The 27,253-nt window shown below is 45.9% G+C and overlaps 1 protein-coding gene across 2 annotated transcripts in view; it reads left to right on the top strand.

The window, feature by feature from the left end:
• Nucleotides 1-19,838, top strand: part of ANXA13 (annexin A13) — a 56,761-nt gene extending 36,923 nt beyond the window's left edge. For both annotated transcript variants that reach the window (XM_021688433.1, XM_021688432.1), the window contains 9 exons: nt 678-772; nt 3,949-4,119; nt 6,474-6,507; nt 6,860-6,939; nt 7,527-7,595; nt 8,008-8,109; nt 12,654-12,729; nt 16,072-16,184; nt 19,090-19,838. In XM_021688433.1, coding sequence (XP_021544108.1) covers nt 678-772; nt 3,949-4,119; nt 6,474-6,507; nt 6,860-6,939; nt 7,527-7,595; nt 8,008-8,109; nt 12,654-12,729; nt 16,072-16,184; nt 19,090-19,209 — 860 coding nt within the window. In that variant the 3' untranslated portion in view covers nt 19,210-19,838. The remainder of the gene's footprint in view (nt 1-677; nt 773-3,948; nt 4,120-6,473; nt 6,508-6,859; nt 6,940-7,526; nt 7,596-8,007; nt 8,110-12,653; nt 12,730-16,071; nt 16,185-19,089) is intronic.
• The last annotated feature ends 7,415 nt before the right edge of the window (nt 19,839-27,253 follow it).

Below are 27,253 nucleotides of genomic sequence, written 5' to 3'. Positions count from 1 at the left end.
TCATCGCAGTCAATTTCAAACATTTTCATCACCTCAAAAGGAAACCTCCTACTCTATTAGCTATTACCCCCCTACCCACCGCATCCCCACACACTACTTTCTTGTCTCTATAGATTTCCCTATTCTGCACTTTCATAGGAACGGAATAACATAATACGTGGTCTTCTGTGACTGGCTTCTTTCACTTAGCATGATGCTTCAAGGTTCATTCAAATTGTAGCATGTATCAGTACTTCATTCTTCTCTGGCCAAATGATACTCTGTTGTATGGATATACCACATTTGTTCATCCATTTGTCCATTGATGGGCATTCAGGAAATTTCCACCTTTTAGCCATTATGAATGATGCAGCAATGAACATTCGTGTGCAAGTTTTGTGTGGACATTTGTTTTCATTTCTCTGGATTATGTACCTAGGAGTGAAATTAAGGCCATACTCGTTCCTCTTTCTGCTACAATGCCTAGCACCATGCTTCATGCAACGTGAGGCCTCCGTGGATATTTGTCAAGTGAGTGAGAAGAACACAATTCTCCACAAGACTTTAAAGTGAAAGGGTCCATCTAGGTTCCACCAAAACCTCTGACCATGGCCCTAGCTTCCTGAGAATTGACTAAAATCAACCTCCATCTTCTGTCTTGTTCACTCTTGGCCTCATTTCTTTCTCCTGCTCTTTAGGAACTGATGAAGCAGCCATCATTGAGATGTTATCAAGCAGGACATCGGATGAGAGGCAACAAATCAAGCAAAAGTACAAGGCATTGTATGGCAAGGTGATCCGAAGGGTCCTCACAAGCAGGCATACAGCCCTTGGCCTAGGCGTTCTCTGCTTTCTCTATACTCCCAAGGCAGCGGAGAAGATCTTTAAAGCTTTACTGAGTTAGCTCAAGAGAAAACAAGATGAAACTACTCTTCACAATTTTAATTGATTACAGAGAAACTGAAATTGCCTTGTTAACTCAATAGCCTACAAAACCAATATTCCTTAACTCCTTTTGAAAATTGACTTCCTTTTTCTATTAATCCCTCTGTCATTTTTCCACTCATTTGGACCAAGTCTACATATTAAAATACAGATAGGCCAGTGACTTGAGAACCAGTTTTCACAGGTGGGTCTTTCTTCATACAAGAATTCTTCATCTATTCACTGGCCCTCAAGAATGATACACTCTTCATAAGTGATTGTGATAGAAAACTACAAAAACAAAAACAAGCAAACAAAACACAAACCTCCATTTCATTAAGCATGAACACCTGGTTTTCTTTCTTTAGATGTGTCTTTTCTTTCCTTCTTTTTGTTGTTGCTGATGGTGTTATGTATAGAAATCTTTAAGGATGCATTAGGCTTTCTATTTTCTTTATTAATATATGATGAACACAATTTAACCTTTTCTTAATGTCATGAGAATTATTAGCATGCAAAATGAATATTAATCGTTATGCTGTATTCGAATCCATATTTATAAAACTTTTACAGTTTCAATCCCTCTATGTATAAATAGATATAGAGATGGGCAGATCTCACTTATTTGACACTGGGCAGGCAAAAATCTCTTTAGGCCCTGGTGTCCTCACACACAGAATGAAAATGGTAATTTACCTCCCTTCCCAGGTTGCTGAGAGAATCAAGCAGGCTAATGACAGCACCTATCAGTAAAGGGAAGCTATCCTAGGTTTGACAGTTTCCATTTTACAGAGAGGAAACCTGGAGCTCCTCTCTGTGCATGACTCATGCAAAATCACACACTTAGTGAGAAAAAGGACCGACACTCCAATCCCAGTCTTTTGACTCCAGGGCCAGCATCCACTCCTGAAGAAGCCATTGCCATGAGAGGAGCTATTTCTTTTCACACTACAAGGCCCAGATGGCTGTGCTTTTATAGTTTCCCTGCGTCTCTCCTCACAGTCAGGCTTGTCAGTGTCATTCCTTGATGACATTGATGAAAGTAAGTTGAGTCTTCAGTTCACCTGCATGGAACTGAGTTGAATGACATTGAACTTTCATCCTTGTCAGTGTGCCTAACTGTAGCAGCCCCTCAAGAGCTACGTCTGCCCCCACCCTACCCATGTGGAAAGTCGGATCAGGCTTCTTAAGCCTGAGGGTAAAGCAGAGTAAAGAGACTTGGGGGCTCTGCTAAAGGTCAAGTGGGCGTTTCCAGCACCAAACTTTGCAACACCAGCATGTGCCCATCCTTTGCTTACACACCAGTTCACAGCTGTTTCAGACAGCCAGGACTGCCAAGGAGACCTTGGCAAGGGACAAATCTAGGTCCCCATGTCAACCAAGCTCCAGAGAAAACATGCACCCCAAGGTGACACAGCCAGTGAGCAGGAAAACCAGGATTAGAGCTGAGATCTCCTGAGCCGGCTTCTGTGTCCAAACAGAATGTAAACACACAGGGATTTGTTTTCTTGCTTGTGGCCTGGAAGAGTAGGCAGCTAGGAGTTCTCTTCCCTACAGTTCTATACAATGCCCATCCGACCTGAAAAGACATGTCCAATCTTTGAGTGGATCCACACTCTGGGGCACTGACTGCAGGCCTGCCTTCACTGGATGCAGCATTCGATGGAGAAGCTACCTTAAGACGGAGGCAAAAACAGCACGGCCCCCTCATGAGACTGCAGATCCCCCCTTGTAGGGCAAAATCTTCCAGGTTTTTCTCCCAGGCTCAGAGCTCAGAGGCTCATGTGAGAGTTGATTAGCCCATTCTTCAAAAGTTCCTTTCAGTATGGAATGATAATAATACTCACTTACTGAACATTTAAAGTGTGCCAGGCACTGTGCTTGGGCTTTACACGGATTATCTCTGCTATTTCTCCCAAAAACCCTAAGAGGGGAGTCTTATTATCTCCCCAGTTTTCAGAGCAGGGAACTGACAGTTGGTGAAAGTCCATTTCCAAGATCACACAGCTGCTGTGACCGTGTGGTTAGCCCTATTGCCACGTTGCCGAAGGGCCAGAGCCACTCTGTGCTGTGATTTGGGTTCCTAAGATGCTTGCCGCTGCAGGGTTCCCCCCGCCCCCGGTCTGACCCACAGGGGGCCATCTGGTCATGAAGGTCCTGCTTGGAGGTCCTTCACTGAAGTTGGGGACATTGGCAACTCTAGTTAGACTGAACACCAATTCTTGTCCCTTTCATCATTAACCCGTCGTGTCAGAGAGACACAGGTAGGAGCAGGCAGTTTACCTATAATAAGAGGCACTTGCCAGAAAACATCCATGATGATGGACACTTGCTAAAAACAAGTGCCAGTGGGCATTTCCCATATTCATTTCTTCTCCCTACCTGAGTGCTTTCCCATGTGCCTCCCTTTCCACACTGAACAAGTTAACCAAAGCGATTGCACATCTGGTGTACCCAGGATGGTCCCCATTTATTCCTGTTTTGCCCTGCAATGATTGCTACTTTCTTATTGCCCCTTTCACTCTCAAACCCATTCCCATTCGCATTTGGATGACAAATGATCTGATCCCCCTAGAGACAACAAACCTATAGTTCAGTCCTTTCTAGTCAAGCAGGTGTTTGGGAGTGAGTCCTTCATTTTTCTGAGGTCAGTAAATGGGAATAATGCCAATCTTTCTCCTGCCACGGCTGTTCTGAAGATCAGTGAGAAGGCTCTCTGAACGCTAAAATGTCCGGCAAATGCTGGTTGCTACTATAATTCATCTTTGGAGGTCTTCGGCCGTGAGCAAGGGATCTTCTCTGCCCCTCTGCCAGTCTAGGGAGAAGATGGATAGGAAGTCTCTGGCTAGGAAGGTGACTACCACCAGTGTCCTCCAGAGCAGGTCACTCAGGCCAGTAGAGCTCTGTCCCCTCACCCCTACCCCCAGCTGTCCATGGCAGTTTTCCTGTTGACCCCAAGGCCATGCAGTGGGGAGAGCAACACTTGTCCCTCTGCTTTGGGCCATTCCCCAAGCAAGAGTCAGGGCTCTCGCTATCTTCCTACAGGACCTGGAGGAGGTGTTCAAGAGTGAACTGAGTGGGAACTTTGAGAAGACAGCCTTGGCCCTCCTGGACCGCCCCAGCGAGTACGATGCCCGGCAGCTGCAGAAGGCCATGAAAGGTGTGGGCACAGATGAGGCCGTGCTCATCCAGGTCCTGTGCACAAGAACCAATAAGGTTAGTTCCAGCCAAACCCCCGACCCAGCCCCTGAGGGAGCGTCCATCCATATGCCTGTCAGAGACGGTTGCAGCAACCAGAAGGAAAACTGTTCCCCACATTCCCCTCGGGGGGTGAGCAAGCGTCTGGAGAGAAACATGTCTGCTTGCCCCATGCAGGAGAGATCCCTCTCCCAGTCTTCTGGCTGTCAATTCTGGTGTTGCTGCCCTTGGCTTGACAGAATAGATCCTTCCCGAACAGCTGTGTCAACGCAGCTTTTGTTTTTCTAAAAGGAATGCACACTTTTATATGCAGGAGGCAAGACTCTACTTTCCTCTTCCCAGCCTGACTTTGCGGGTCTTCTGCACGAATAAGGCAATGCGTGGTCTATGCATGTTTGTGCAGCTGCCTTGTCTGCGGCTGTCATCTGGCATAGAGTACAGGAAGGGCTGCAAAGAGGCATGAAGGCGGGTGGTGCAGATGGGGATCCCAAGGACACCCCTCCCGGCTGCCAGCGCCTTCCTGGAGGTTCCCCTCTGCTTCTCAGCACACCTCTCCCCTTGTCCCTTGGGCACACGCTGCCATTTCAGGAGCTGAAATGAAAAGAGCCTTTGTTAAGGCTTTAGCAGGAGCCCATTCGTCTTTGGTTCCAGAGTCTCGAGGCCCAAGGAATTCATCAAGAGTAGAGGGGGTCCACAAAGCATTATTCAGAGACCCCTTCCCTCTCCCACAACCACTCGTCATGTAGAATGGGGAAGTCCAGCAAGGAAAGTGCCAGAAAGTCCCAACATTCTTGAAGCCTCCAGGTAGGAAACAGAAGCAGTGTTTGGAGCAGACAGCAAGGAAAAGCTTCGACAGGGCTCTGATGCCAAACTGCTGTTTTCAAAGCCTTGAGTGCAGACGACCCTGGGTTGTTCCTGCTCAGCCTGTGCCGTCCGGCGTATTTCTCGAAGTGCTGCCATGCTCCAGGCTACAGCCTAAACCCCAGAGCCCCTTTCCTAAGCATCCCCGGACTTCTCTTCTTTCCCCGAGAGAATAAAAACCCTCCATTTCAAGGAGTTTCCATTCAGGACTGGGCCGTAGGGAAGGGTCAGCAAAGGAGACTGGTATCAGTTTGGTCCAGCAGAGATACAGCGTTGCCGACACAACATCCCCCACCTTCCAGAAACACGGCAGTCCCAACCAGGAGGCATCCAATATGGGGGCAGTCGGCAGCCGGCCTCGGCAAGAAGGTTCTGGTCATTATTTTTCTCTTACGGTTCCTCCTCAGTCTAGTTTCCTTCAAGTCCTGCTCTCAGACAACAAACAAGCTCTTTTTTTCCCCCCAGTCAAATAGATCTGACAGCAGAGAGAAGAAAATTAGGAAGAGAGCAGCCCTCAGGTTCAGGCAGATCCTGGCATGGGTTGAAAGGAGGAGAGCGGAAGTAGCTGCATGGCCTCATGCAGTCAGCCCCCACCACTCCCACGTCCCCCCACACCCCTCCCCCAGGCTCTTCACCTTCTCCTGCCCCCGCCCCCCCGCCTGCCCACTGACTCTCTTAAACAGCTTGACACTCTGGGGAAACGCCTGCTCTCAGACACTGCTGGCTTAAATGTAAACTGAGGCAGTTCCTGAGGGGGGCCCCTCAGCGCGAGTCATCGAAATACAAAGCCCTTCTTCCCACTACACACCCTAGAGAGAAGCCCGCACTCCTGCACACAGCATACTCTTTACTGAATGAAGCCTGTTTCAAGTAGAGAAAAATTGGGAACAACCTAAATGTCCATCCATCGGGAGGCTGGCTGAATACACGGTGGCTTACCGTGGGATGGAACATTTTGAATCCCCTTAAAAAACACTAAGTGACAAGGTATACACAGAGCTGGATTTCCAAGGCGTCTTAGTGAGTAAAAAATAAGTCAAAGAGCAACGTGTACAGTATTCCACTTTTCTAACAGTTGTTTTCTACTTGTCATAGGAAACAATTCTATATATTTTCAGTAGCACGTCTGTCTGTATACAGAGGCGAAGACGAATATTTGGGCAGATACTTACTGAACTTGTGGCAAGAGCCCCACCTGAGTGGGGATGGGGACGTGGGGTGGCGTGAGGCGGCGGTCAGATGTTAGCTTGGCACTGGTAGTTTTGCTTTCAACTAAGGACAATGTCTGCGCGTGTTACTTGGGTGGCTCGGAATGTTTGCACGGAGGGGCTTTCTCACACCTCCAGGGACCCGCTCCAGGCCCAGGCCCCAAGCCTGAGGGTGGCCCTCTCTGGGGGAAGTTACGGAGCCATCCTGTGTCCAGAGACAGGCTCCTGCCGCTTCCTCTGTGTGGCTCCTACTGATCAACCCCACCTGGGAATAATGGTTTTTCTTTTTATCACCCTTCCTAGGAGATCATTGCCATTAAGGAAGCCTACCAAAGGTGTAAGTGACTTTTTGTTCTGACTTGGGGTAAAGAATGTTCCTTTTCGGGGCATCTGGGTGGCTCAGTCGTTGGGCGTCTGCCTTCAGCTCAGGTCACGATCTCAGGGTCCTGGGATCGAGCCCCGCATCGGGCTCCCTGCTCAGTGGGGAGCCTGCTTCTCCCTCTCCCTCTGCTGTTCCCCCTGCTTGTGCTCGCTCTCCCTCCCTCTCTCTCTCTCTCTCTCGCTCTCTCAAATAATAAATAAATACTCTAAAAAATTTATAAAAAATTTTAAAGAATGTTCCTTTCAAAATACCTCTGGGAGATGAAATCATCTGCTTTCTCCCCCCACCCCTTTTTCTCCTTCAAAAGTATTTGACAGGAGCCTTGACTCAGATGTCAAAGCTGATACCAGTGGAAACCTAAAAAAAATCCTGGTGTCCCTGCTACAGGTAAGATCAGCCCCACCAAGGGGAACATCTCTTTTGATCAACTCAACTAATTATAGACCTTAATTACATCTGTAAAACCTCCTTTGTATCTTAACATAACACAGTCATGGGAGTGACAGCTTATGTTCACAGGTCTTAACCCCACTCAAGGGAAGGGGATCGTAACAAGGGCTAGGGCTGCTCGGGGTCATCCTAGAACTCTGCCTGCCACAAAGGGCTTAGGCTAGACTTCCAGAACCTTCCAGGACCAAGTCTCAGGCTTCTTCAATACCGGGAAGCTCCGAGAGGTGAAATGTGGTATTTTGAAAGGAAGACTATTAGCTTTCCAACGGAGTCACTCTAGGGGACATCAGGGGGTTGCTCTCAGCCTGCTTCGAGGTCCCTGGGGTTTGTGAGTGACCCTGGTTTGTACAAGAAAGAAGGCCCAAGTGCTGTCTCAGAAGCTACTCTGTTTCTTAGTTGTGCCCTAAAGATGGCAGCAAAGAGCAGCCCCTCTGAGATCAGCCCCAGCTTTCCAGGACTTTCTCTTTTTGTTTTCTGTGGTCAAGCAGGAGCTCCAGTTAATAACAATGTGTCAATTTTTCAAGGCTAATCGTGATGAAGGAGAGGACGTGGACAAAGATCTAGCTGGTCAGGATGCCAAAGATCTGTATGATGTAAGCGTACAGACGTGCCAGTCTCAGCAAATTCTTTTTCTCTCTTTAAATTTATTAGCGTTACTTCCAACAAACCTTTCTTTATTTCATGACAATGGGAGTTACTTGAGAAATAAGTATGACCTTTAGAATATTTCTTCATATATGTGGTCCTCGTGAACCTCTGAGAATTGTTGCACTCTAGAGTTGACCACTTCAGATCCATTTTGGAACAAGGGAGGGCATAAATAATATAAATAAATATGGGAAGTTTACTCGCGGGTGGAAGCTTAAAGTGCTCAGTGGATCAGTTTGACTTCTATTCAGTGCCTATTGTATAATTGCCTGCCAGTGAGGCCTGGTCACAGAACAGAATATTCGGTCTTTCTGCAAAAGGCTTTTTTTTTTTAAATGTTTGCATTTGGCCCGCAAGGCAGGGGAAGGCCGCTGGGGCACGGACGAGCTCGCCTTCAATGAAGTCCTGGCCAAGAGAAGCCACAAGCAATTACGTGCCACCTTTCAAGCCTACCAAATTGTAAGTAAACCAGTACTAGGGTAAGAGAGTTCACGCTAAAACTGTGTATTTCCAAAAGTAGTCAAGATCAGGGATCAGGAACTACAGGGGTCTTTGACAACAGTTGTGCTTAATCAGAAGTGACTTGGCTTCTCCCCCACCTCAAGGGATATTCGATAACGTCTGGAAACATTTGGGGTTGTCACTTGGGTGTTGGGGAGGCTAATAGCATCTAGTAGATTGAGGCCAGGGATGATGCTAAACATCCTACAATGCACCACAACAAAGAATTATCCAACCCCAAATGCAGTGCCAAGGTTGGGAAACCCTGCTTTCCAACCGAGACTAGGAAAGCAGAGGAGAGCCAGGTTGAGGAGCAAAGCCCTAGAGTCAGCGTCCACGTTCAAATCCTGGTCCTATCACTGGCAGGTGACCCAACCTCTCTGTCCTCATTTGTAAAACAGGGACCATAATCCTTATCATCACACCCTCCCAGGGTTCTTTCAAGAGTTAAATAAGATACATGTACGAGGCTCGGAATAGCACCTGGCATGTGGTAAGCACACAAAGCTTCTCTCTCATTATTATTCCAATTTACAGCTGCGCTAACAACGTGCCTACCGCTCCCACGACAGATGTCATCTACCTCAGAGATAGACTCCTGCAAAGACGCGTATAAATTACTTTTATACAGTTATTTTTTATCTAATGATAATTTTAAGCCAAGAAGATGAGGCCGTTATTTCAAGGCATTTAGTGGTGAGCCCTGCCCTGAAAATCAGTCTTTAATTGCAAGAAACCTTTTGGAGAGTATCCGATATTTTGTCTCCCATTGTTTATTTGTAAAGTGCTTTTAACTAGTCAAAGCACTTCTGTGCCCTGTATCTCATTTCAGTGCCCCAACAATACAGTAACGATAATGTAGGCCGAGCAGCTGTTGTTACCTAGGACTGCTGGACAAGGAAGTCTGTTACGAGTAAGGCGCCATCTGTAACTTTTCAGGACCACACAGCAAGCCGGTAGCGGAGAGTGGATGAGAACTGCAAGATTCCCCAGCCTGAGACTCTCCCTCGGCTGGAGCTGGCCTCTCCTCACTCGAAATAGTGTTTCCTCTGTATTGCCAGCAGATGAAAAGACAATAAAGCTTAGGAATTTTATCAGTACTGTATATAAGCCTTGAGGGCCCTCTGCTTTCAAATCGTGCCCAGAGTCATGATCAAAGCCAGCGGACCCTGCACTCCCTTGGCCTCTGCTCCTAGAGCTGTGTAGACTTTGAGCTGGAAGGCTTCTCCATGACCTACACCCTCTTCCCACATGGCTGGGGCCATGGGTGGAGTTTCAGGGGATGGCTGCCGTTGGTGATCACTATGGAAACACACATACACGTGAGCGTGTGTATGTGTGTGTGTGTGTGTGCACTGGCCACCTGTAAGGATACTCTCCAGGCCAATTGTTCCCCAAAATTAATCCCCAGACAGCAGCATCAGTATCACTTGAGAACATGTTAAAAATGAAAATTCTCTTATTTAAAGAGAGGGAGAGAGAGAGAGAATTCTCAGCCCCCACCCTCGACCTACTGAATCAGATTCTCTGGAGTTTGGGTCCTACAATGTATGTTTCAACAAGTCTTCAGGTGATTCTGGTGCATGTTAAAATTTCAAAGGTCTGCACTAGACTACTAGCCATATGACCTTGGGCAAGTTATTAAGGATTCTGCGCCTCAGTTTCCCCAACTGTAAAACAGGGTTAACAATGGTACCTGCTTCATAGGGTTAGTAATTAATTAATGAGTTAATAGAAGTAAAGGCCTTAGTACCTGGCATGCAGCAGGTGCTCAGTAAACACTAACGACTGTCAGTTGTCTCCCTATGTGAACCAGCAGTGTCCAATAAAGCTCAAATGGACAATAAGATAATTTATTGATTTAATGATTCTTCACATGAAACTAGCTCTAAAATACTACCTACTCATCATTCCAAAACCTTTCCCCGAACATCATTCGTCTTGATCTTTATCACTGATTTTTGTGAGTTTACCCTGAGCTTAAGACCCTGGTTCATAAGTTTTCACACGGGCCTCTGGCTAAAAGCAATCAACTGCTAGCATGAGATCACAGGAGTCTATTATGTGGCATAGTCTGTCCTGGCATAGAGTTGAATTTTTATTTGGGCATGAAAACTTAGGGTTTTGCCCTTTATTTGCCCTCTAAGCCTGAGCCTTATCTACTGACGCTCTCAGAAATCCCTGCCAAGCAATAGAACTTTCCCCTCTCTGCTACACCACACAAGAACATCACAGTCCCAGAGTTGACCAAACATGAAAGGCTCGTATAGTTATAAAGCTGAAGTAATGGGCACCTGGGTGGCTCAGTCGACTGAGCGTCTGCCTTTGGCCCAGGTCATGACCACGGGGTCCTGGGATCAAATCCCGCATCATTGGGCTCCCTGCCCAGCGGGGAGCCTGCTTCTCCCTCTCCCTCTGCTCCTCCCTGCTGCTTGTGCTCTCTCTCTTTCTCATGCTCTCTCTCAAATAAATAAATAAAATGTTAAAAAAAAAAAAAAAGCTGAAATGAGTTCCCTACACAGGGCTCAATACAAATTGTAGGCACACATACCCAAAGCCTAGGCACACTGTGTCCCCACCACACCTGTCCCCTCACCTTTATGTCTTCCTAAGCTTGTTCCAGAGCCCTTAGCCCTATAACCACTGAGGCCAAAGCCACAGGGCACAGGGTTCTGCTGTGGGAATCCTGTCTCTTTGGGTGAATCGGTTTTAAAAGAAAGCAATGTCTCCCCTATTCTTCTAGTAATCTCCCTACAGGCAGCACTACCTGGTAACTAGAGGCTGGAATCCACCCCGGCGATGGGTTTTGTACTAAGATCAGAAAACCTGATCTGTCTAAAGAGCCCCCTAAGAATTAAGTGTTCCAGTAACTGCAGTGAAAAGCCTACCATTTGCAAAGGAGATTCACAATAGGTTGGGCCAGTCCATTGTTTTCCGTTTGTGTTCCCGAAGGTGACTTGGTAGCTCCCAGGAGGGGGATGTGGGCAGGAGAGAGGTAGAGAAGAGGGGGCAATGTGAACAATGCCCCCTGGAGTTGTGTGACGAGAAGACTGGGAGAAAGCAGAAACCCGGCAATACAGCCTAAGGTTGGGGTACTGAAGCCCTCTCCCACCTCCCCGGAACAGCTGTTTTCCTGCCTTGATCTGTTGTACGACTGAGATTCAACAGAAAATCTAATGCACTATTCTGGCCCAGCATTAACAATAGAAACAGAAAGCAGTTTAACGTGAGGATTATTTTTTTAGTAAACGCAGACCTGTGTGAACAAAATGTCCTCTTGAAATGCAATCTCAGTCTACAGAACAAGAACCCCGTTCGTGGGAAAGTGAGGCCAGTCCCTTTCGAAATACCAGCTCCCGCAGCAAACCCAAGAGAGGCTGGGAACAGCTAAGGAAGGGACAGGACTGAAAGCCCCCCAGCCAATCCCCATCGTCTAGGTCCATTACCCACACCAGACCTCTAGATGTCAAACCATGACAAGGAGATCAAGCACCAGGGCCTCATTAAATCTCAACCCTCCTCCCCTCCCCCACGCTATTGTGCTTGCATTGCAAAGACTATTTTGTCCACTTATGTTTTCGGGAATAAACTACATGCACTCCACTGGTGTGTCCCCAAAGGCCCCAATTATTTATGGAACCACATTGTGTCATACCCTCAAAAAGCAATTTCTAAGAAAGAAGTTTCAGCATTCTTAATGCTTAACTGCATTTCCCCAAACCCGACAAAGAGCCCTCTTTGCTCTTTATTTGCCTGCCCTGAGTTTGGCCCAGGTGGTCCTTGCATGAAACATAGTCACCATCTACTCTGAACTTCAGCTTCTGCAAATATTTGGAAAGAAACCTAACGTGGAATGCTGTGCAGAGTGATATGTGAGCCGGTGGTGAACACAGGATCATTTGGAATCACCCTCGAGTGAAGGAAAGTGACATTTTGACGTGGTCAGCCCCTGGCTCCCAGCCCATGCAGCCCCACTCTATCAGAAACATTAGACCAAATCCTTAGCATGAACTTCACAGCCTCTACTTCTTACTTCACCCAAACTGTGGGTGGCTGAGTCCCCAGTCCCAGGACACGGGGGATGAGAACTGTACGGGTAAGATGATTACCACCACAGCCTCCTAGAAAATTGGAAGGAAAAAGAATTTTAAGAATACTTTGGAAACTAAATTATTATATAGATGTAAAGAATTATTGTTACAGTAAGGATTCATTGTTCTCCCACTCCCAATTTTACAGATGAGCATACCAGGCCAAGGGAGTGCTCCTCACTGGGGTCAGATCTGACCCCCTAGAGGTCAAAAGTCATGAGCCATGAGAGACCCCACTCAAAGGGGGGCCATCATCCCCAGTCATGTAAGGCATGGGGCAGGATAGGCTCCTTAGAGCCACATGACCAAATCTGGAAGAATTCCGTGCTTTTTGTAGAGAAATGACCCCAAGAGTACCAAAGCCAAAAGCAAAGCCTGGCATAACGGCTGGCCTTCGGTTTATCTCTCCAGCTCATCAACAAAGACATTGAAGAGGCCATTGAAGCAGAAACGTCAGGAGATCTGCAGAAGGCCTACTTAACTCTCGGTAAAGTAGACCACAGAGAGTCCCTGCCTTAGGTCGGGCTCCCTGCAACCACACTTGGAGTCAGAGGTTGGTGTGTGGGAAGATGTTAGGGAGTAATTTGGGAACCACACCTCGAAGCAGCGTTGGGTAAGGGAGAGAGTGAGCATGATGCAGCTGCAGTGGGAGATTTGCTGGTCCCCCACGGAGCCCTGGAGCCGGAAGGCCAGGGGGCCAGGTCTTTGCACCCCACAGCAAGCAACAAGTGGACACCGGCTGTACCCCGGGAATATTTACAACCCTGGAGAAGGCAGCTCCTTGGCGGTGGGGGGGGGGGGGCTTTCCTGGGGAGGGACTCAGCTGTGAGCAGCCAGGAGGCGACAGTTGGAATGAGTGCCTTGGTCCTGAAGAGGGCATCTGGGGGATGCACCTTGGCATCCATGACAGTCGCATTAAGATGGTGGGTCCACAAGAGCATCTGTCAACAGCCTGGGACCATTGTCTAGTCTCAGGGAGCACGATGTGGTTCAGCTAGGTTTCCAATCCATGAACGGGTTTTTGCACATGCCTGATGGCTCGAGGGTGTTCTTTTCCATTTGGTTCCCTTCACCATTTAGAATGAATGAGGTCTCTTCAGCAAGAGTGGGGAGGGAGATCAGATCTTTCCTGTGCCAAGCAAACACCACAACCTTCTCTCCAGGTGTTGCCCATAGGCAGGAAATAGCAGAAAGATGGGCATGGCGCTGTGTCTGGCAGGCTCCTTTTTCCTTTCTGCAAGGCCTGGAATGAAGGTATTGTCCATTGTCCACGCTCCTGTGGCGAGGAGTCGAGGGCACCGTCCCAAATAGCACAAGAAATGGAAAGACAGATCCCCAGCAGAGGAAGAACTGAAAAAGCAGCCCTGGAAGTTAAAAAATGTGCTCTATCTGCCAAACTTTTTGTTTTTTGGTGGGGCTTTAAGAAAAACTTTTTTGAACAATGTCAGCAATTGACTTTTTTTAATCCATCCTCATTTTGCATTCAAATTAGCAGGACCTCTGATGTACAGAGGCCTAAACATGCCTAGTGTCACTTCTGACCCACACTGGACCCCATGGATGACTGTCCTTAGGGCTTCAAAGATGAGTCTCTTAAGTGGATGGCGAGGTCCACTCACGGCCTGACTCAGAGGCTCCAAATCCTTTCTGTGCTTGAACCAGAGTTCAGTCAGAAGATTATATTAATCTTCATTAATATTAATTATTAATGGCAATAAACCACTATCAAAACTATTAATAATAATAAAGCCATTCCATTCTTTAACATTTAGTTAGCACCTAACCCAGGCTGGGAGTCATGTTAGGTGTGGCGATCAGAGGTAAATAGGTCCAGTTCCTGCTCTTAAGAAGCTTAAAGTCCATGGTGGATACTCACTAAACCAACAGATTAGGTTACAGTAAAGATAAAAACAAAAACCACCAGTGTGAAGAGGGCACAGGGGAAGGAAAGGCCACATCCCTGGAGATGGGGACAATGAAATGCAGGACTTCGGTGCACTCCAGTGGTAGCAAACTTAGAAGTGATTAGAGACAACCTCAAGTATAAAGCACACAAATTGTAGAACATGACTTCACAGTTCTCTTTTCTAGACACTCCCCACCCTCTTCATACCTGACTCATAAAGATGCCAGTTTATGGCTAAATTTGAGACCCATTGACTCCCACCTCTTGCAGCCTCTGGGGCAACACTCCTCCAGTGGGCCCCACGGACCACCCGCTTCAGAATCTTCTATGGGGAGGTGCGGGAAAATACAGTTTCCTGGGCCCCATTCCAGGTTACCTATTAGAATCTCCAAGAATGGGGCCCAGAAGCCACACTTCTACAAGCTCCCCCAAGGGACTGTCTTCTCGCAATGGCTGGCTACCCTGCCTTCTACATGGCATGGCTCTAGCCCCACGTTCTCCCTGGCTAGCCCCAACCACACTCCTGAGCGATTCCTGCTGCTGCTAACAACAGACGTTGTTCACCAGGCGTCGACAGTATACAATAGAAACATTGAGGATTCTCTTCCCAGAACATCAGGAAGAAGAAATGTCAGGGTAGAAGACACCTATGAAGGGTTGGAACACCCTGACGTTAGGCAGACAATCGATGAGCATCAATGAGTCCTGCACCGGGGAAGGTCTTAAGTGAGGCTCAAGTATGCTACTCCCCAAATTGACAGGTTCTCCCCACAACCGCCACCGATCCAACAGCTTTTGGATTGTTTCCAGGGTAAGGAGGTCAGACACCTGAAGTTGGGCTTTTCTTTTCCCTGAAACTCTGGCGGATACCACACGGCCTATAAAAGAAAGAAACAGACCCCCTCCTCCCCCAACCTAGGCACTGCTTCCCTCACCCTGTTCCTCTCCAGTGCTCATAAGCATCAGTCATAGAGGCAATTACCTAGACAACAAGAGTTCCCATTACAGGACATATTAAAGATGCACCTTTCACACTTAATGCTCAATGGATTACTTGTTATTAATCACTAACACCAAAAATGTGAGGTGTTCTAGGTAAATGTCAACGCCTAAAGAGTATTTGGTTCCTTCCCCCAAAATGTTTGTCACGATGGGCCACCTGGGAAGTGGGGAGAGGAGCAATGATTTCTCCCCAGGAGTAGACTGGCACTCTCCAGCCTGACGGGTGAATCAAAACTATTCTTCACGAATCTGTGCATTAGATCAAAGCTGGCAGGCAAGGAGGGGGGCAGAAAAGAGCAACGAGCAGGAACACAGGAAGGTGGTCCGTAGACAGCATTAAACATTCCATCCGCCGCATCCCAGATGGAGAATCAAGAAGAATGTGGGGCACTTAGAAAAGATTCCGAGATGAGACTCACAAAGCAAACCCAGCGAGGAAAAACAAAGGACGGGGAGGTGGTTTAGCACAGGAAAGTAGGCCACGGTCCAGGGGAGTGAGTCTTCAAGATTAGGAAGTTTTATTATAGCAGCATCGTCAGCCAACCCGTGTTTCCCCTCTGAGCCCAGCGCCAGCATCAGAGATTTCATTTAGATAAGAAAAGTTACTTCTGCTGGTAAGAATCATGAACTCGGCAGGGAAAGCCTTCTTCCTCCTCTGTAGGGTCTTCAGGGACCAGCAGAGGGGCTGCTGAAGGGGTTTTGACTCAGTTCTCGGTTGAGGAGCCCAGATGCCCTGAACCAGGGGAATCTTCCAGATCCCATTAGAGTGGGAGGTCGGCCCCTTTCAAACATGTGTCTCACCATTGAGTCAGCACCAAGGGCAACCAGGTGACACTCTGGGCCAGCTCTGTGCCTTCAGAGGGTCTGCATGTTATGCAACATGTAAAAGCCTCACCTTCTCTTATCCCTCGTCCCGGCCAGTGAGGTGCGCCCGGGACCAGGAGGGCTATTTCGCTGACCGTCTGTACAAGTCCATGAAGGGTGCAGGAACCGATGAGGAGACACTCATTCACATCATCGTGACCAGGGCTGAGGTAAGACGCCCTCGACTCTGAGCACGTGGGCAGCCACTTCTCTTTTGGCCACAGCTGATGTCATCCACAAATAGTCTTTCTTCAGGGTCTATTTACAGAAAAAGTAACACAGAGACAGCCCTTGCCTTCCCAGACTTTGTGGAAGACACTGTGCCATGCTTCAATCTGTTTCTTTTTATAAAAATACAATAACGATAGTTGCTTCTATTTTTGCTCTCTGCGGCTCCGGAGAGCTGGTGGCCCGTGCAGAGGGGACCTGGCCGAGCCGTTCTGGGTGGCACAGCCAGGCTTGGCTCCATTTTAAGGAACACGAAACCAGGTCACCCAGCAGCGGAGTCGATGAGCAAATGACAGCCTACCTCCCCAGCTGGGCCTGTCACTGATCACACCAGCTCAGAACACACTGAGCTACATCAGTACAAGACAGTATTTCTCAAACTCTTTTTTTTTTTTTAATTATCATTCATACAATACATCATCAGTTTTTGATACAATGAAGCGTGGATCACTACATCAAAAACTAATGATGTATTGTATGGTGACTAACATAACATAATAAAATAAAATTTAAAATATAATAATAGTTATCACTCATCCTACTAAGAAGCCTTTTGGGACCCAGTTTTTTCCTCATCACCACTGCCCCCCCAAAACATGAACACCACAGATAGGCTGTGTATCTGTTTCATATTCTGCAATGTTCTGTATGTATATATTGTGTTCTGTAAATACACATATATTCTGTTATGTTCTTTTTTAATTTAAAATCAATTAATTAACATAGAGTGTATTACTAGTTTCAGAGGGAGAGCTTAGTGATTCATCAGTTGCATATAACACCCAGTGCTCATTACATCAAGTGCCCTCCTTTATTCCGTTATGTTCTCTCTATGTATGCATGCGTGTATATATGTACTTTTACATAAAAGGATTAAGGTTCTTTTCGCCCTCTTAAGAACGCACTTTTGCCCTGTTGGGAGTAGCGAGCGATATCACCCCACCTTGAGAATGCCTGAGTGTAAGAAAGAGAGATGAGTAGCCCAAAGCTTGAGAGCAACTGTCAGGATTCCCGGTGGAGGCTTTGGAACAAGGGGCCACAGAGTGAAGGCAGGACAAAATGAAGGGGACATGGCATTTCGTCCACAGTAGGAGAAGCCTTACAGAATGAAGTGTAACTGAGCCCTTGAAAAACCACAGACATCTTCCCTCAAAAAATTGTTAATTGAAGGGGGATAAATCCCAACCCAAATCCTGGCCCATGGCTTTTGACAAATAATACTTAACATCTGACACCGTTTTAAAATATAATTTAGCAACAAGATCGTTCTTTCGTTTTTATTTCTATTCCTGGAATTTCTCCTCCTCCTCCACTATTCAGTTTTCTTATAGCTTCCAGTCCATTTGTCTTGATCCCCCCTCCTTCCCTTCCCTAGTCTCTCTGCCACTCTCCTAAGTCTCTCTTTCTTTTCCCCTCTCTCTCCAGATCTCCGTGGTCTCTCTCTCTCTGTCCCTAAGCAACTCACCCTCCAACCCACCCCACAAAGTCTCTGAGATCCTGAGGCTCAAAGAAGGAGGGGCGCAATGGAGCAGGGCGGGGATTCTGAAAGACCCCAGGGGATTGGATCACTCTGGAGGGCTCACAGGGGCTCCACGTTCACTGCAACATGAGCCATGGAATGATCATTCCAAGATGCTCTGTCCCATCTTAGGATTGGCCACATATCCTGGATCATTTCCACATATGGATCATTCCTTCAGAATGCTTCAGGCCCAGTGAGACGTACTGGCTGGATCCCCTAATCCCCTAAAGCCGCTTGGTACTAGAATGGAGCCCCAGTGTCCCCCATCCCACCCAACCCCCCCGACTCCCACCATCCTGCCCCTCCCCCAGCCAAGTAAAGGAATGGATTGGGGGGCAGGGGACACACAGCATCATGCTGGAGTCTCCCTCCTGCTCAGCATCCACTTCACACAATCCCTCATTCTCCTGCCTTCTGCTCTCATCTTCTTTCTCTCTTAGTTCATTCCTCTGATTGAGGCAGGAGGAAAAAGAACCAGAAACCTAAGTGATAGTTTGTGAATCTGTCTAGAATGCACGATAGAGTCTAAATTTTTAAAAATTAAAAAAAGAACACAACTCCCTGTTAAAGAAAGCTCTGTGCTGCTTTTATGAGACACACTGTGTTCTCTCTGTACTTCCATCTTTTCTGGTGCAAGTATTGTCTCCCTTACTAGGTTCTAAGAGTGTTTGGAGCAGAACAATCTTTTTATTTGTTTTTCTTCTGAGTCCTCCTGCCCATCTCCAGCGCCCAGGTTTTTCAAGCTATCAATGAATTAGATTCAAAATAAGTCCTACAAATTGATATTGATTTGAATTTTGTTGATTGGCACTAATAGCCTTGCTGATCAGGGTACAAGAGAAAAAAAAAAAGCTTCATTTCAAATTCAAATCTCTGTGTTGATAATTTTCTTAACCCTTTACCACAGGTCAGCAAATTGTGGCCTGCAGACCGACCTGTTTTTGTACGGGATTGCTACCTGAGAATGATTCGTTTTTAAATGACTGTAAAAAACTCAAAGGAAAAATATTTTGTAATACATAAAAATCAAATGAAATTCAAGTTTTGGTATTCATAAATAAATTTGTATTGATATATATATATATATATACATATATATATGTATATATAAAGGTTGCAGAGGTGAATATATTCCAGCAGACTGGACTCTGCTCTCCGTTTCCCATTCATAAAATAAAAATAATAATAGCCCCTATTGCAAAGGGTTGTTTTGAGGCATAAGTGAGCAAATGAGTACAATTTATTCAGAACAGTACCTGCCTGCATTCATAGTGAACACGCTATAAATGTTCTTGTCCTCATTGCTGTTGCCATTTCTCCTACAGGTGGACCTTCAGGGGATAAAAGCAAAGTTCCAAGAGAAGTATCAGAAGTCTCTGTCTGACATGGTTCGCTCAGACACCTCTGGGGACTTCCAGAAGCTGCTGGTGGCCCTCTTGCACTGAACCGAGCCAGAAGAGTGGGAGCCCAGGGAGGAGCCACCTTTGTCAAGAGCCCATTTCGAACCAGATTTGTAAATGTGACTCCAGCACATAAAGTACTGAAGAGTCCTGGCTTATTTTCTTGGCAGCTTGAATACTGTAGCTGGGCCAAGCTGTTTAGGTGAAGGGCAACAGCCTCAAAACACTTGGGCAGGTCACCCTGAATGCTGGCTTAGCAGGTACCTGAGCTGCCTTTTGGCTTTCCTTTAGCGTGGAGAACTGAATGCTTTCTGACCACAAATGAAATTAGCCGTTGATGAAAGAAACTACACTTGTAATAAAACATTCAGAAGAATATGTATCACATAGAGGTGGGTAAAGACTGAATGGTTAAGGTACAGGGAAGACAAAATTAACCAGTTGATCAATTTTCCTTCTGTGGGGGCACCTGGGTGGCTCAGTCAGTGAAGCGTCTGTCTTGGGCTCAGGTCATGATCTTGGGGTCCTGGGATCGAACCCCATATCGGGCTCCCTGCTCAGCGGGGAGTCTGTTTCTCCCTCTCCCTCTGCCCCTCCCCACCCCCCGCTTGTGCACGCACGCACGCACTCTGTCTCTCTCTCTCTCAAATAAATAAATAAAATCTTAAAATTTTTTTTTTCCTTCTGTGTGTTCAATTTCAAATCCTCAGTGGTAATTAAAGTGGGTTATGCCCCCATCAGCTGCTTTTCGAAAGACTGGGTTGATTAGTTTTGGCTCTTGTCCTGGACATATAAGACTTGTGAAATTCAAACATATGTGGGAAATGCAAATAATAACCTTTATTAATAATCACCAAAGACAGCAATCAAGAAGAGCAGCAAGGAAACAACTGAGGGGCCCATGTGAAATGTAACTAGGGGTAAAACTCACTAACCTGCTACCTGGTATAAATGGTTCTTCTTGCCGCCCTACACCTTTAACCCACTTGATTCTTACATCTGATCTTCAGATACAATTAGGCTGGGCATAGTGCCAACAGGATCAAGGTCAGTGGGCTGACTCTCAAATGGATTGGTCCCACACCAATAGAATCTCTGTTCAGGATGTTTGTCTCCTAGCCATGTGTTACTAGACATAGAGGGGTCTGTCAAGAGAACATGGGCAATTTGATCCAATCATTCCAGTTATCATTCACTGGGTGATTATTTGTGTCTGGCACTGCTCAGTTGCACACTTTCATGTTTAATCCTCTCAACAGCCCTATGAGGTTAATATTACTCCATTTATCAGTTGAGGAAACCAAAGAGTTCATTCCCAGGCCAGTCACGTAGACTCATGAGTCCGTATTCAACAGAACGCTGTAAGTAAATGAATGCAGACACGTTAACATAGGCACAGCTCTCTGCGCATGAGCAGAAAGAAGGAATACACAGCTCTGCCTGAAGGAATTGGGGAATGCTTCACAGAGATGCCGCTGCGCCGGGTTTTGAAGAATGTATAAAAGTTCTCCAGGGAAACAAAGTAAGAAGGGCAAAAGCAGAGGCTCAGAAGCATGAGGGAGCAGGATATGTTCAGAAAGTGGTGAAATCCATTCTCCTGGGCATAGATGCAGTGAAGGGAAGGAGAGGGTGGGGAGGCAGGCCACGAAGCCGTTGAAAAGTATGTTTGGATCACATTAACAGTGGTTTTTGCCCGCCAAGCATGGGCTCAGTCCTTTGGGCAATGGCGGGTGGGGCGGGTGGGGGGGGGGGGTCACTGGAGATGTTCAAGTGAGTGAGAAACGTGATCAGATTTGGGCCTTGGCAATTGACTTGGTGGTGTAATCGACATACAGCAAATAGGCCAAACTCGCAGTATCACGGCATAGATCATGGGGTGTCTTTCTAGGGGCTATAAAATGGTGACTGACATATTGAGATGCTAACATCTGTGTCCTCCACACACAGGTTTATCTAACAGTCATTGTTGTCGTTATGAGCTTCAACACATAAAAAGGTTTTCTAGAGCGAAGTTCAGTGATAGATCATACTCACGTTCACTTATGTGCTGCCAAAGCGGGCCTTTGCTTTCAACAACAGAAACAAGACGACCAGTTCTTGGGATCTGAGCTCACAGTAAGCATAGAGAAACAAACCAACAGAATGAAAGGAGATCTATTAACACAGCCACTGTTTGAGATTGTTGAAGGCCATCCCTCACACAGAGAAGAGCAGGAGGGTTATCCACAGGCTAGGAAACAGGCTGAGCCAGACCGAGAAGCCAAGTCATTTATTTGGTCAAGGTCCCACACGGGAAATGCTGGAATTCAAACCCACGTTCTTCTGACTCTAATGTCTGAGCCCTTTGCCACGCTAGCTCAGGTCCATGAGTGTTTTCCCCAAAACTTCACTGAGTAAGGCAAAAGGTACCTCTATCTCACCACTCACAAGCAGAGGCCTGTTTTTGTGTGCTTGAGTGAGGGCTCCCTCAGGAGAGCTCTGGTCTGTCCCAGGAGTGTTCCACCCCATGGCAGGCAAGGAATTTCCTCCTTTTCCTCTCTACACACCCCTGCCCTGCACAGGTCCCACCTCACCATTCCGCAAGCCCCCTGGTCCCCAAGCCGTCAGAGGGCAGGGCCTGCCTGTGGAGGGGGCCCAGGGGAGAAAGAGAAGACAAAGAAGGAAGAGAGAGGGGAGAGCAACACTACCTTGTCACCCTGCCACTGAGCAGCCCTGTCCCCCCCACGCCTCCCCCTTCTCCCGAGCCACAGCTCCTCCGCAGATGTTTGGAAAGATGGGGAGGGGTCTGAACCCCACCTGCAGGGCTGCATCAGAAGGAGCAGGTCCCATGGGTGCATGTGGTTTCCCCATGAAATTCAGTGCCAGTCCCTGATTGGGTTCCATAACACTGCTCACCCGGCCCGAGTCACCTGGACAGGTGGGTAACATAGACCTTGGGGAGCTTGCCCAAGTGAACCACGACAGAAGCTGATGTTCCCCTGAGGAGCAGAGGGAGTACCCGACCAACTTGGGAGCTCCAGCCTCCTCCTAGTTCCTCTCAGGAGCTCCGGGAGTCCCAGATGGTTCTCTTCATGCAGGCTCAGCCCGAACATTTGTGGGTCCCAGCCCATCTCCCCTGCTTTTCCCTTTTCTGGGGGAGTGGGAGCTGATCTGTAGCATTTGCTGATCTCCATGGTATAAATACTCTCACCACGGTTAATTTCAAGCTGCTGACATGACGTCACTGAACACGGAGTCGGGAAAAGGTGAGCAGTAGTACACCAGTATGTGGTATCTCCACCATACAGATACAATGGATGTAAATAATTTCAAGAGCATAGACAATAGGAAAGCATAACAAATAGTTAGGAAGTAATGAATTCGGAGTTTTCACTACATTTGTATCAATATAATTTAATTGTAAGTTTGTATACTTTTTAAATAACTACTATGTTTAATAAAACTCATAAGATTCTTGAAAAATTAATAATTGAATCTCATGAACCAATAGGATCCAAGTCCAGCACTCCACTTGGGGCAGGTCTTAACTCATTTCTCCCAGAGGACTCCCAGGACAATTTGCACCCTGTCTCCAGGTACTCACATAAGAAGTGATTATCCGGAACACTCTTCCCCCTCAATGGGTTACTATATAGAGTATGTTTCAGGGTCACAATGAATAGTTGTGTATATTGTCTACTGCACAAGGCTCCCTGGCTGAAGGTATGTTTGGGACCTCAAATCCAGCCCTAATTTCCCCATCAGATTTTGCCTGCAGGATTGTAGCTAGAGAGGCCACTAGCTGCTGCCTAGAAAGGGGGCCTTCTGCTAATCTGCACAGAGCTCTAGTATAGACTTAGGAATATTTATTTTGTACTTTGGATAACTAATCTGATACTATACAGTAGGTAATAACTACAGAAATGTGAATAAAGTATGGGCTTTACTTCATCATAATGTATCAATATCAGTTCATAAGTCATGACAAATCTTCCATATTAATGTTAGCAATGTGAGACACCAGGAGTGGGGTATATGGGAACTCTCTAATATAGTCACAACTTTTTCTGCAAGTCTAAAATTTACAGAACATAAAGTAAAATAAAATTGAAAGTTTATTTTGAAAAATAGCCACCCCCACCCTTACCCTGGAACTCTATGTAACCTCTTTTACCTATGAAGGGCCATTCAAGAGACTCTTCCCGGGACAAAACGCCTTGTTACCAGCTTCTTATTCTAAACATTTTAAGTGCTGCTTCTCTAGGCACCCCATAGAGCCATATAATCAATCCTTGCAAGTCTATCCTTAGGAGAGTATTTGAAAGTAAAGATTAGAGTAAAAGGAGATGGGAATCATGGTCCAGAAGATGAGACAGAGGTTTTATCACATTCAAGGAGATAAATGGTGAAGAAGCACAAGGAAGCAGAGGAGGGCTACCCAGGATGCCTTCAGGAAGATGTAAGCCCCATCGGAACTGCATGTGACAGCCCCTGGAAGACTCGGCCATCCTCACGCAGAGGGCAATGTGTTCCTGCCCCAGCAGTGCAGAGTCTGACTCCTCCAGCGGCAAGACACCAATGCACAAGACTCCTCCGGGCTGCAAACGAACTATTTCTCAGACACATTACAGCCAATAAAAATGCCTTAGATAAGCCCCCAGAAACTAGATAAGCCAAGAAATAAGGGTGCCAGAAAACCAGAAATGGTATTCAACTCTTCATGCCAACAAGCAAGACCTACCACATTGAATTCAGAGAGAGCTGTCCAGGCTGCCTGTTTGTAGCACCGCGATGTCTCCCGCGACCAGGGCGGTGCAGACCAGTGTGTTGGGAGACATTGGGTCAGGAGATAGAAAAGAGGTGGCCGGGGGCGGGGGGTTGGGGTGGGGGTGACTATTTTTCAAAATAAACTTTCAATTTCATTTTACTTTATGTTCTGTAAATTTTAGACTTGCAGAAAAAGTTGTGACTATATTAGAGAGTTCCCATATACCCCACTCCTGGTGTCTCACATTGCTAACATTAATATGGAAGATTTGTCATGACTTATGAACTGATATTGATACATTATGATGAAGTAAAGCCCATACTTTATTCACATTTCTGTAGTTATTACCTGATGTATAGTATCAGATTAGTTATCCAAAGTACAAAATAAATATTCCTAAGTCTATATTGATATAATAAATTACTGAATAAATAAATAAATGGGGAGAACAGACAACCTCCTGAACAGAAGAACCCCAAACAATTTATGGGTTCCCATGAGACTATCACGTTGCATTTAGCCTTCATGTCTCTTTAGGCTCCTCTAGACTGTGACAGTTCCTCAGACTTTCCTTGTTTTTGTTGAGCTTGACAGTTTTGAGGAGTACCAGGTGGGTAGACTGTCCCTCAGTTTGGATTCGTCTGATGTTTTTCTCATGATTAGATTAGGAGTTTGGGGAGGAAGATCACAGAGGGAAAGTGCCATTTCCACCACATCATATCAAAGGTACGTGCTATCAACATGACTTATCACTGTTGATGTTGACACTGACCATCTAGCTTGGGTAGTTTTTCAGGTATCTTCACTGGGGTTATTAAAAGAAAGTCACTGTGCATGGCCCACACTTAATGGGTAGGAAATTACACTCCATCTCCTTGAGTAGGGGAGTAGCTACATAAGTTATTTGGGAGCTTCTGTTCAGGAGGTTTGTCTGTTCTCCCTATTTATTTATTTAATAATTTATTTATATCAGTATAGAGTTAGGAATATTTATTTTGTACTTTGGGTACAAACCCAATACTGTATTATTTATTTTGTTGCTCAAGTTGTTCCAGCTTTTTCTATGGGGAATTCTTTCAGTTGGTTCCTGTGTCCCATTGACAGACCCCCTCACTTTGCTTTTTGAGTACTTCTTTAATTTCTGGCACTACTAGATGTTCCAGGTTCATCTTGCATAGTTCCTTCCCTAGCCCTAGAATCCGCCATTTCTCCAAGGAGCTCTGGTTCCTTTTGTGGGAGAATGGTATTAGAAACCAAGATCTGAGTACTAGGTGTGTTCATTGCTACTGGGGTGTCATTTTGCTTCTAGACCCACTCAGTGGACAGAGCTAGGAAATATATGTGTGTATATTAAGCCGTATATACACACATATCTATATTTATACATACATGTAGATAGATGACATCAATGTAGATGTAGACACAGACATAGATCCATCTGTATCTATATTAAGTTAGACACGAGTTCATACCATATCAACTTTCATCTAGTACCATGTGGATCATGCTGGAAGGGGAATTTTGACATCTTAAAAACAGCATAAGGAGGCAAGATAGGGGGAGGGGAGCTCCTAGAGAAAGGATCCATGGGAAGAATCAAAGCAAACCACACAGTTCCCTGCATGTTCTACTGGTTGTATTTCCATTCTGAATGGCCGAGTTTGTGCCCAGGTCTGGGGAGAAAGGACAGGCCATGGCTGAGTGGTCTTCTGACCTCCTCCAATACCAGGTACCCAAGGAATTGTCCTTAGGTTTTGAAGAGGATGCTCCATGGCTCTTTTGTGACTAAGCCAGAAACACTGACATCTTCTGTTCCTAAGGTAACCAACCTTCAATGAGTTCAAAAGGTGTTCAACCAATATTGATACCACACAGGGGAAAGGGAAAGCAAGACCATCTTCAGTGTCAGAATCAAGAGACAGTGGGTTCTTATGCCAGTCTCTTCCTGGAAATGATTTTGGGCCCCCAATAAGTGTTACTTCAGGATTGCTTAGAACAAGGGTGTCTTAGGGCAAAAGAGGCCTGAGGCATTTTTAGATTCTGAGCTAGATGACAAAAAGCACTGGTTTTGAATCATTCCTCACTGTGAGTAATATGGGCCAGGATAATATGACTCAGAAACCAAAATGGACACACTAATTGGCTGAACTCTGAATTCAATCCAAATATTGATTTTTTTTTTTATTGCACTGAAAACAAAAGCAAAGTTATTGTTTTTAAAATCCTACTGGACCAGTTCAAATTAGAACCAGTCTTTGGAATAGGTTGAACCAGAAGAAAAAAAGAATCAGAAAAGCAAAATAATTTCCATAAAAGTATTTCATTCACACAGATATGCACTGTATATGTATTTCTTTCAGTAGCAGCTCTTTGAACTGAATCTCACTTAACCCATTTGTGAGATTAACCAACATGACCCGTGCTCTCTATGGAGTCTATTGGTGGATGTCCTAGAGACTCTGAAGTCTGGTGGCTCATGCGGGACTAGGTAGGAAGTCCTCTGTCTTCTGGTGGATCATGCATTTTGCAAGAATGCCTTGTATTTGTTCCCAAGTCTGTTTATATCTATTGCTCTTGCTATTCTAATTACATAATTTAATTAGACAGTAAAGAAGCTGATAAACTATAATTGCAAAAAGAAGGACTTTTTGTTTCTATAAACACTAAATGGAATGCTTTGGAAAGACTAGATAAAGGTGTGTGGCATTTAAAATGAAAAGAATGAGTGGCTCATTTGCAAAGAAAAGTTCTCAGTAAATCAGTGTACATTTGAATGCTTTATATGAAAAATAAAATTAAGTTAGATATGTTTTATTGTAACAATTCTCTGCTTTTAGCTTAAACATAAATGACCAATTGCCCTTCCCTAGTGTGTCAAATGAGAGGGTTTTCACTTGTATACACATCTTTTCTTCCTTCTGAAACACTGATTTGTCTATGATGATCATACAGGCTTTTTTCCTGGTCAAAGACCTCCAAGACACTGCCATCACCTCCCACAAATCCCAATTCCTAACCCCCTGCTCAGTAATTAATAGGAGAAGGAAAGACCAGGGAGAGGCTTAAGGCAGCTCCACTCACAGGCTGTGTCCCTTTGGGAAGCCGCTTTGCTCTCCTGAGACCCAGCTTCTTCACCTGTAAAATGGGGGTGGTGAGAGTTCAGAAGCTCCCCTACTTAAGGACCAAAAGCAAAAGTGCCTTCATACATGAGAACAACACCATCTCCAGGACAATCAGGGCAACTCTGCCTGCTAACAAGAGATGTTTTTAGAGGTCACTTACGCAGTCATTTTGAGCTTACCAAAAACAACAAAAACAATAACTGTATTTACAAATAGGTGA

This window comes from Neomonachus schauinslandi, chromosome 4 (genome assembly GCF_002201575.2).
Source record: "Neomonachus schauinslandi chromosome 4, ASM220157v2, whole genome shotgun sequence".
NCBI lineage: Eukaryota > Metazoa > Chordata > Mammalia > Carnivora > Phocidae > Neomonachus > Neomonachus schauinslandi.
Note: the sequence above shows the minus strand (reverse complement) of the source record. Positions and strands in the feature narration are given on the sequence as shown.